At 38.4% G+C, this 11,342-nt stretch overlaps 1 protein-coding gene across 2 annotated transcripts; it reads right to left on the reverse strand.

Moving 5' to 3' along the window:
* Positions 1-345: 345 nt before the first annotated feature.
* Positions 346-11,047, reverse strand: LOC132198955 (probable maltase-glucoamylase 2). 2 transcript variants are annotated; one of them, XM_059623306.1, is made up of 13 exons: positions 10,939-10,988; positions 10,763-10,876; positions 10,291-10,521; positions 9,562-9,724; positions 8,432-8,904; positions 7,787-8,071; positions 7,286-7,482; positions 5,740-6,090; positions 5,439-5,681; positions 5,239-5,384; positions 4,408-4,627; positions 3,152-3,358; positions 346-932 (listed from the first exon to the last, which is right to left on the reverse strand). In XM_059623306.1, exons 3-13 carry the CDS (start codon positions 10,433-10,435, stop codon positions 501-503), a joined length of 2,862 nt encoding a protein of 953 aa, XP_059479289.1. In that variant the 5' UTR covers positions 10,436-10,521; positions 10,763-10,876; positions 10,939-10,988; the 3' UTR covers positions 346-500. The 2 variants fall into 2 exon arrangements, with proteins under 2 accessions (XP_059479289.1, XP_059479288.1); XM_059623305.1 differs by lacking the exon at positions 10,763-10,876 and having other exon boundaries at positions 10,939-11,047.
* Between the last annotated feature and the right edge of the window lie 295 nt (positions 11,048-11,342).

Here is an 11,342-nt window from a genome sequence, read left to right on the forward strand (position 1 = left end):
GGACTAGGTGGTTGATTACTTTTGGTCGTCAGTCGGCGCTTCCGCTGAAATATTATGTTGTTCAAGTCAAAAAGCAGTAGTCTTGCTGGTTCAAGTGAATGGTAAACATTACTGAAGTGAGAGTGATTTTATGGATATAAAACTTACTTTGAATATTCATTCGAATTTGGCCAGGGAGTATCAATCACACAAGGTAAGTGAAATTATTTTAAATTCCAACTGTTGTCCTTAATGACCATTAGCCCAAATATATTTAATCGGTAAAAATCCTGTAACCCATGTTAAATACATCATTACATTATACCAAAATTATCATTAATTTGGATTTAATTCACAAAATCATAATGATTTGTTATATTATTTTATTAAGCAAGGACATACATAAATAAATAAGTATCTTTATTACATGGGAATATTCCAATTTCTACATTTTTTACACTGTTATTTAATTTTTATTTAATTGAACAAGGAAGAGAATATGTTAGAAAATATGAAAATAATTAGGAAGAAAGTTCCCACGCAATCACAGTTGGGCTTTGCGGATTTTCACACCAGTTAATATCCACGTCGGTGATCCTCAGTCTGTGCTCTTCGTTGTCAAAATCCAATGTCGCGTTTTCTATATCAACCCCATCCACTGTAAGATTGGAATCTTCTTTCCAAGATCTTGGCAGGCCGTAAATGGAAATGGCGTTGATTTTAGTGGACAACGCGGAATTACAAAAGTCTGGCGTGTCCCGCAGACTGACGGTCAGAGTTGTCGAGGTCGCATTGAAACGGATGTTGTCGGACAGAGAATCCTTTGAAATTCCGTCGTCCAAATACAAAAATCCCTCGGCCTTGCACTCCAGTCGGACACTCTTGTCGCAAATCAGGCCTACGATCACGTGGCGCGGATTCAACCTGGAAGAATCGCTGCTTTTACCGGCGTCCTGAAAATTAATTTCTTTTTCAGAAAAGAATATTCTATTTATTTGTATTCCAACAAGTTTGAGGTAAAAATGCATCACCTTTGACATTTCTAGAAACCTTTTTCTGACATTAGAAGCAAATTAATACATATTTTTTCTTTTGCATAAAAATATTCAATGTCATATTTTATGCTATGGATCGCTATGGATATTGCTATGGATCAAGGCTGACAAGTTGAATTGATTGTGAGAAGCCACGGGGACCCCCGTTTCGAATGCAAATTTCTATGTTGTTAAAAAAAGGCAAATTGCTCTCTTTCTGTTGAAGACACGTCCTTTTTTCCACGCATTCCCTATTGCAAGATCTCAAAGAGATAAAGGGCAACAGTCGCTTTGCCTTTCGTTCTAGGAAAACATGGCATGTCCACTTTGCGACGCACACATCAGTTTGCATTGCAAAATCTTTTTTTCTTTTGTCAGAGCGCTGGGAAGAGCTACCGACACGCCAGGGTTCCAATTCTTTAAGAGTGGATTTTTCCTTTTACACAATCAGATATTCCAGCAGAAAAATCTTAAGTAATTTGCCACGTTTATTTGCATCAATCTACTTTTTTTTTTTAATACACGCTTTAAGAGAAAGTCACAGTTAATTGATTACATAAAATATGGAGAGGTTTAAAAAAATTGATCAATGCAGCAAAAAAATGAATGAAAAAGAACCAAAAAAAAAGATTGTCCACCAAATAAAATGTTCTGCGAAAAGCTTTTAAATAGTGACGCAAGAGCAGACTGTGGCCCGGGTGGAAGCAAAAACACCTTTTTGGGATTATTTTTGGACTATTAAGTCGCACACATCGATTGTATTAACGAGTTCGATGAAAAGGTGGAGGAAGTTTTGGGCACGCAACAGCCATAAATCCACGGCGAGCTTTTAGGAAAAACGGAAAGTGGCACAAAAATAATTATCTGCCACACTTGCTTGAGCACGTAAAGTGTCTGAAAGTCCAACTTGCTCCAGCACTTTGGAGGAGCAAGAGGAAGGATTTGTTGATTTAGCCGTGAAGTTTTGAGAACTATAATTGACAAAAAATTTTATTTTTCTTTGTTCCAAGAAGAAGAAAAATATCAATAAATGAAATTATTTTAATTTTTTTAATTAATAATGGAAAATTTAACTTAACACTTTGAAGCATTGAATAAAAGCAGATGAAAAAATAATGTAATTACAGATAAATATAATTTTGCCACATTTATAGATGAATGAATTTTATTATTCAATACAAATTTATCAATGCAATGCTTATTATTCTGTGGCATATAATAAATAGGAGCATTGATCGTTAACAAATTTCTACTTTAGTAGCGTAAATCTTATGTGTGTTCAGCAGAGATTTATCGTGACAAAGCTTCTGCGAGCTGTGAGCATTATAAAATTATCTCATAATTATGGGTTGCAATTGCCTCCGCAAATCATGACTGATTTTTATTTTATATTGAATTTATCAGAATGATTTATTCGAGATCAAGGGTTTTTCATGTTATTTTTTTATCGGATTGATTTTTTTGCATCAAACAGCACCTGTATGAATTATTTAGCGCTGAATGCTTCGAGGCGGACTTTTGTTTGTGAAATAGTTGTAAGCATGAACACAAAACGCAAAAGCGCAGGGATTAAATAAGCACAATTCAACGCTTGAGGATTTACGGATTATCTTCAATGGAGAGGTTTGCGAAATGTTTAGACGGTAGAATTATTCTTGCTTTGCCTAAGTGCCAGAGGCCGGCCTGAATTTTTGATTCCTTCCCTCGCTTTATGTTTTGTTATGGTTGAATCTGAAGTTTGCACCTGCCTTTGTTGAAAAAGCGGTGTTTCCAGGAAAGCTTTGTTCAATTTTCAAACATAGAATGGTAAATTTGAAAGCCTTCGAGCTATACAGCATTCGTTAAAACTTTCAAAAACAATTTTTTTTTTTAATAACAACTGAAATTTCACTTTCCTATTTGATGGACCAAAGCAGAATAAAGATATTGTAAGGAAATTACTGAAAAATTAATATAATCCGTCATGGTCGAACATAAAAAACGAATAAAAAAAAATGTTTAAGAAAATAATAATTTCTGTGCTTCTCACTTTGAATTTGGGCCAGATTAAACCTAGTTTGTGCCAACTTGAGCTAATCCAGATTCATTGCTGTAGTAATTTATCTTTCGGGGGACAAGCACCGTAAATTTAGACTCACCTGCATGGCAATTATGTGTCCGCCTCTGATGAGAAGGATTAGTTCGTTTTCTGTCGCGTACAGAGTGACTTGGCCGGTGCCATTGTAATCCTGCACTTTCTCCCCGCCCTGCAAGTGGTACCAGGGGCCGGAAGAGCGGGGCAAATAAATTTTTAATGAAACTGCTGCTGGTTCAAGTGCCGGGGCTGCCATTAACGAAGGGCCTACCTGAAAGCCAACAGGAAAAAGGTGGGTTTAATTAGTTTTCAATTCATGGAAACGCTTCAAGAACCGGCAATTTATGAGTTTTAATTAATATAAATGCTCATTTTCAGTAAAAAATGGGTTGCCTAACCATATTATTAAATATTATTGATGTTAAAATTTCAAATTTTTTAATATTTCAATCAATTTCTTCTTCATTAATACACAGTAATTAAAAAAAATTGATAGACAAGATATGAAATTAATAGCAGAGTCTGGAGACATTGTGTGGAGCCCAGATAAATCTTAAAATACATCATAAACCTAGTTAGAAGTGAGCAGCAAAAGTATGTTCTCACGAAAGGGATTTTTTTAGGGTCAGGCCAAGACTAAGTTTTGTCGGCCCTTTATTAGTGCTGCAGAAGGCGCCACCCAAATAATTTTTTTTATTTAATTTTATTTAAATTACATAAACATCAGCCGCCATTAATAATACACAATTTTTAAATTGGATTTGATTTTAAACAATCTATTCAAAATTTCCTATATGGCTCAATAAAGATGCATTATAATAACGTTTCCAGGAGAACCGTAAAATTAGAAAATTAAATCGCCAAATTGTAAATATTAAAAAAGAAACCGATTAATTCTCCTCTTTTATTACTGTAAAAATATAAACTGAGAGCATATCTGAAAATGAATTCATTTCTTTTTAATGATTCGGGAAATTATTGGAGCTGAAGATTTTTAGGCGAAAATTTGCGCTCAACCAACTATGTGATCAGAGCAAACGATCAGCACGGAATATTTGCTTGTGTAATTGGTAGCCGCCGAGGGATGAATGTTTGTTTAGTGTCTGCCTTTGACCTCTTATCGGGAATCTGGCAGGTAGACGACTGTAGTGGAAGCCAGCAAATATAACAAACCTCACAAGGGTTGCTTATCTCGTTTATTTGCTGAGCATAAAAACTATATAATAAATTTAAACTTTTCTGAATGAAAAAGCTTTTGGAGCAAACCTGGGCTGCTAATAAATGCAATTGGAAAGGGGTCGTTGAAAATTGTGGCCTCACCATAAATTGCTCGTCGAGCGTCCACGTGGCGTTATCGGAAGAGAATTCAACGGCCATGGGTCTGACCAGCGGCATGCCCGTCAGCGAGGCTTGATGAAGGTGCGTGTACAGATAAGGCATGAGTTCGTAACGCAATCTGGCCGCCCGAGCCACGATGCGGCCCGAACTTTCGTCCATCGCAGTGGGATCGCGGGCCAGGCTGCCCCATCGGTGGTGGTACCTTTTTTATTGATTGCTCATGGTTATAGAGAATTTTTTAAGTAGGAAAGGAACTGCATTGCGACACGACATGGTCACCTTGAATGCAGTTTTACGAAACGCATTCATGGTCAGGGTCAAGCAGAACTTTTAATTGGATTTGACTGGATTGCGTCACAAAGATATTTTTATTTCTTTATATAGCAGACAAACTAAAAGCAATCAATACACTCTCATCTGTACGACTGTAGGTGAAACATTAATTTTAATTTCAGATGCATTAATTAATTTTTTTTGAATTTTTTTTAAATGTTTTAAATCTTTTTTTAAATTAAAATTTTAAGCTATTTAATATGTAATATTTCCCGCATAATGAAGGGCAGGAATCTTTTTTTCATAATTTAGCAACGGAAATGAGCATGAAATTGTGAAAATCTTATATTTAAAACAAATTACTCCATCGTTTAATTATGATGATCTATCACTTTTTTATAAAATATTAAATTTTTCCACGGGGAAGTAAATTAACATTACGATTTTCTGTGAGTTTGATTCTGATTTAACAATATCGATCGATTAGGATTTGGCAATGCTCCAAATTAATTAATTCCCGATAAACCAGAAACTAAATACCTTGTCAACGGAAACGTATTGAGAGCTAGCAAAGACCATCTGGTGCAAAGTGATCCGGACCAATTTCCCGAGGCGCCGCAAATGGGGCCTCCGCCAGAAAAGGGCTCGCCACTGATTCCTGCCTCCAGCACGCTCAGAAGCGCCGCCTGCAAATTAAATGGGGCATAATTGAATTTCAGTTTGAAGTGGGTCGGCAGCACCTTGAGTCCGTTCCAGTCAGATTGCTGTTCCTCTCCGAGCCACCCTCTCTGCGGTTCGTGTATCCAACTGGCGGCGCTCAAGATCGGCACTCGCTCCGTTGTCCCCGAAATGTACTCATTAAAAATTTCCTCCACTTTCCCGGCCAGTTTGTGGCCGTACGAGTTGTGCACGTGGTGGTGGTCGCTGTTTTGGAACCCGTTTGCGTTCCACAGGACGGTGCCGTAGGACAAAGAGTCAAGCCCCTTAGGATAATGATGAGAAAGGGTGGTGTAATGGAAGAAGACGCAAGTTTGGCTATACCTGCGGCACATAATGCGGCTTTTCGGGTCCGTCGTCTTGGCCGAGCATCTCGTTCAGCGGCCAGTTGTCGGCCACCACAATGCCCGAGGGCAGCGCGTCTCTGATACTATTCAAAACTAGACTCATGTGCTGACGTAGCCACGCCGTCACGTCGGGATTATCCAAATCTGGGTAGGCCGCGATTTGGTCTCGGTGAATGCCGACAAATGGCACTCCTCGGCTGCTGTTGCCCAGGAAAATCCCTTTCGCGAAGCCATCCTCGTAGGCCGCAACGTCCACGCTCACTTGGCCAAACTGGCTGAACAAAAAACGGCGCCCATCTGACCTCAAAGTCTTCACTTCTTCGATTAACTGCAAAAAATTTAAAATAGCATAATTTTTACACCGACTGCAACACATTCAAATTTTGTTTCCACAGATTTTTCAGTTTGACAAAAGTAACAGAAAAATTTCAAAATTTATATTAATAAAAATAACATAATTTAGTAGTTTTTAAACTCGGATATTGTCTTATTTTTACAGTCTGGTGACCTAAATTGTCCTTCCTATCAGCTTGCAAGGATTTTGTGGCCAAGAGAAAAGCTTCTTCTATACGTGCGTGCTTAAAATTTACAATTTTTGATAATTTATTTTCCACAATATTTATTGGGATGATGTGGATGATTGAATTTTAAATGGTATATGAAAATTAACCATCACAACTAAATTTTCATCGATAAAAACTTCCAGTAAAAAATTTTATATTTTGAAAATTGCGGAAAATTGTTTTTTTTTCTCAAAAACAGTAAAAAAAAAACAATTTTCTGCAACGTGGGAAAAGCCCGATCTCTTCATTTCCATGATCGTCTCCTCGAGTGTCAACTTCTTCGAGAGCAATATTTGTTTGAAGAAATTGACACTCAATGATCATGGAAATGAAGAGATTGGGGGCTTCTTCTGGTCGCAAAAATTGTTTTTATTATAAAACAATACGGCTCTACCAGTTTCGGTCTGCGATTTTCTATTTCGTGTGCAAGAAAAATACCAAAAAGTCGGCAAAATTTAAAAAGAAACAATGAAAATTAAACTAATTTCAATTTTGCTATAATTTTCAGTTTTTGTACATGAAATATGGTCGCAGACTGAGACTGAACCTGGTAGAGCCGTTTTGTTTTTGAATAAATAATAATAATAATTTTGCAACGAGGAAAAGCCCAATCTTTTCATTTCCCAATAAAAAAATTATCCAGCGAAAAATTGTCTGTTTGAAAAGTATTACATAGAAGTCGACTTATTTCCCGTCTGAAATTTGTTTTACGAAAAACCCATATTGCAAAGTGCCCATTACCTAGCAAAGTCTCTCATTCATCACAAAGACTAGAATGTCCGCCTTTTTATTGATTCGCTCTGCTACTTTTTGAAACCGGAGAGTTTTGGACGCGTTGTTGAAAACTCTCGAAACATTCTGCCTTTAGCAAACTCGGAAACTTTCAGAGAAAAAACTTGTAACACCTCTAACAATAGTTAAAAAAGGCGCGTGGAAAATTTTGTGGAACTCGGAGTTTACCTTATTCACTCGCTCCATCTCGTAAATGAAAGAGACGTTGCCCGCAGCGGAATCGTCAATGCAGTCGGTGTCATAAGGGAGGTTCAATTTCTCGGCCTCCTCGCGGAAAGTTTTCGCTTCATCGTTCGCATTGCTCCGTGCTGCGTCTCTACAAATATGCAGACCCAAAGCCCAGTAAGGAGGCAATGTTGGCCGGCCTGGAAGAAATTAATTTTACAAAAAAATTGCGGTTTACCTTGTGCATGACTGGACACAATTTGTAACTTGAATTTGAAGAAAAAAGTTACTAAAGGTCGGAAAAATTAATAATTTGAGCATTTCATAGCTTGTTAATTTAACGAAAAAAAGGATCTCTTTTTATTTTTTTAAGAGCTCATCCTTCGCGTTATTTTTTGTGCGTGTTTGAATTTTTTTTAATATAGTGGGCTGGGAACATCACACGCTGTTTTCTTTTGGAGTGCAAATACATAGGGAAAAAACTCGACACTTTTTTCAACAAACCTATGTGTGAAGTGAGGGCGTCGAACACCTGCGCCGTGTCATTGCCTACGAATGCGTGAACTCTCATGTACTCGGCGCCGGCGGTGCTGCGAACAGAGACCAAATTTGTCGGCCTGGCAACCACTTCGATTGCTCCTGGAGCTTCAAAAAGCACCCCGTGCGCTTTGCCGCTTGGAGCAATGCACAGAATGTAGGGCCGGCCGTTAGATTTGCTTCCCAAAGTTTGGTACAGAGTCGCATTGCCAGACTTGAGCATCAACGAGCCGCGAGATGAAGCTCCAGCACCTATTTTAAATGTTAAAATAAATAATTCAAATTTTCTTTATCATGTAATATATATTTTTAATGGCAAAATTCCCATTAAGTTTTGACATTTTTAGAGAAAAGTAACTCGGCGGTTTTAATTTCATCGATTTTTTTCTACTAATTTTCTTAATTTTATCTTTTTTGTTCCAAGCAGCATCAAATTATTTAAGGAATCAGCGCTATATGTTGACTCTTGTAACATTTTTTAACTCTTCAAGCAAATGAGAAACGTGTGCAATTAAAGACACTAATTTGGAGGGCTGAGGAAAATAAATCCGGAAATTAAACTCTGGCGTTTCAACCTTCTGCTTTTTGTTGAGTTAATTAATTCCTCTTTACCAAGCAGTGCCGAGTTTTCAGGAAACTGGAAGGACCATTCCCAGAATCCGTCTGTCGCCACTAGCGGCCCATTGTCCGTCTTAAAAAGCAGCGCATTGTCCGAGCGGCGTTTCAGGCTCAAGGAAAAGGCCTCGCCGTTCTTAATTTCAACTTTCACGTCCGTCTCGTCTATTGACAGCTTCGGAGCGCTGAGAGAATCTCTGTTTCGAGCTGTCAGTTGGACGACCACGTGCGCCGCGCTGACCGCTTCGGTGGTCAGGTTGAGGGTCAAGGGATCGGCGCCGAGGGGGGACCTTTCAAGTCGGGGGGCGAGGATGGCCGGCGCCGCTTCGGGGTTGGGCGCGGCGCCGACGAAATAGTAGTTGTGTCTCGCGGGCAGCGAGTGGTGGCAGAATTTGCGCGTCGCGTTCCAGCAGCATCCGGCTTCGATGCAATGGTCTCGGCTTGGCTTTGAGCCTGGCATGCACTCCGACCTGTGACGGGAATTGCACTTTCAATTAATATGTTTAATGGTGCTAAACTGGTGAGATTCGGAATCCCCGGGGAAAACATTTTGACACTCGGCGGAAGGAGAATTTAGATAGATTCATTAAGCTTCTGAAAATAAATTTAACACGTCAATCAGCTCAAATTCTGATATCTCTGGCGTAATGAAAGTACAAAACCCTATCAAGCTCGCTGTCAGCTTTTAGAAAGGAAAGTGATGCTGCTACGCTGTAATGAGATATTATGAGCTACAAATGTACTTAAGTTACAATATTGCCTCTGGGCATGGCGCAATTTGAGAGGATATTAAAATATTATTCAATAATGTAAGCCTTCAAGTTTAATAAATTTAACCACACCCAAGGAAGAAGCTGAAACTTTTAAACAGTTTTATATGGTGTTTTTTTTTTTCGTAATTTTGGGCACTCAATGTAGTGGAAAATTTTATTACTTTCAGCATTTATCTGTAAATGGGTGTTTTTAAGTACATCCATAAATTACACTTAATAATGTGTTTTTCATCAGATAATTATTAATCTTCTCAAATTTTTAAGTATACAACATTCCACAATATCCTTAACGTTTATCACATTTTTTCATGTTTTTTTATATTTAATTCTGTAGAGGGATAATTTCAAACTCACCAAAAGTCGTTGCGGATGCTGCATGAACCAAAGGGTTCGGCCTCTTTGGCCAGTCCGTACATGAAGCCGTAGAGGAGCGTGGGAATGACCAGCACAGCGATCAACATGGCAAACACCACTTTGGCTGGCCGGTTCAAAAGTATGTGATCCCACACAGTGGGCGCTGCTCAAAGGGAGAGAATCTATGAGCACTGGCTAAATAGAGGTGGAGTGCTTTTGCGACACTCACACATTTTAACATAATTGCGAACCTAGGCGAAATATGGGTGGTATTTTGAATATTTTCTTGCTTTTGCAGTACAATAATGCTTTTGGAAATTCCGCGAAATCATAGCAAACAGAGCGGTCAAAGCTGAACAGTACAGGTATGCCTTTAGCACATTTCAATTCGCAATCAATTCAGTTGAGAGTGCTCTAAAAATTTTGCACCAAAGCGAAATATCGACCCAAATGACGCGTTAAAATTTAGAGCTCATCAAATTCAAACCCAGTTAGTGTAAAATTGGTCCATACTTTTGTAACGCTGAGGTAAAATTTTTGCTTTCGATCGGGGAATGGGAAAAAGCAAAATTACGAACTCATTAATTTTGGATGGAAAATCCACTTAAATATTTCCTCAGAATTTGTAATTGTTAGCAAAATGGATAAATCCATTTCAATTTAAAAATTTAATCACTGTCAATTCTGAAAGTATAAAAAATTGTTATTAAATCTGGATAAGAAACTTACCGACTTTTTTGCCAAGTTCAGAGTCGCTGTCGTCGTCCATGTAAAAGTCGTCAGCGAGGTTCATCGCGCTGTCAAGGGGATTTAGGTGCTTACTTTTGTGCGGATGCCGCAACTCAACCTCTCGGAAACTGCCGCCGGCCGACATTTTTTTCAATGGACGGGTCTTCTTCCTTAATCAAGTGGTGACAAATAGTGCTAATTCAAATAAGTCCTTTGTCCTCTGGGATGCGTCTGCAAAATTCGACTCGGTTTACCAAAAAGGAATCCCAAGGGGAAAGAGTTGTCTGTGTTTGACTTTGACAGTTAGAAAGGGTTTTTGCTGCTTCCCATACGAGTGTAATTAAACATGACGGGAGAATCATAATAATTTCCCACCGCAGTTTGATTCGCCTGGTGAAAGCATTTTCCAAATATCCCCCACTGATAATGTAATAGATGCGTGCGTTTCACTTTGTGATTACTGATTACGTACAGAGCATAAGGCAATTACGCAAAAAGTGGAAAGCGGTTGAAATTCACAGAAGCTCAAATTACTCGCACGGAACACAAATTAACTCTTCAACGTGCATGATAATTTCTAGAACCGCTGCAATAATATTATTACAAATGAATAAGCTTTGCTCTCACAGTGGAAAATGAGATAAATACCTTTAAGTGACGTAAAAATGGTTTGGTTCCATCCTCTGTTGTTGTCTGGCTCGGACTGACGTTGTGAATAATAATCCCATCGGAACGCTGATAGTTGAAATCTAAACGCATCATCTTTTTTTCAATTCAAGCGATACCACTTTTTGTTATCAGCTTTGACGCGTCTTCAATTGAGGCGTAGGTAGGCCGGCCTTATCTCAATTTCCGCTTATCAATCAGAAATTTATAGAGACAATGCCCGCGGGGATACCGCAATTAATTTGGCCGTGATCAAATAGACACCAATTTCAAGTTTGTAATTAACTCGTTTTCCGCCATCACTTCTCTACCAGGAAAAGTTGTTGCCCATTATTTTTCGATTTCATGAAACGTTGGTGGGCAACAGACCATTGCTTTTTATTATA

Source organism: Neocloeon triangulifer, unplaced genomic scaffold (genome assembly GCF_031216515.1).
Source record: "Neocloeon triangulifer isolate White Clay Creek 2 clone unplaced genomic scaffold, ASM3121651v1 ptg000013l, whole genome shotgun sequence".
Lineage (NCBI taxonomy): Eukaryota > Metazoa > Arthropoda > Insecta > Ephemeroptera > Baetidae > Neocloeon > Neocloeon triangulifer.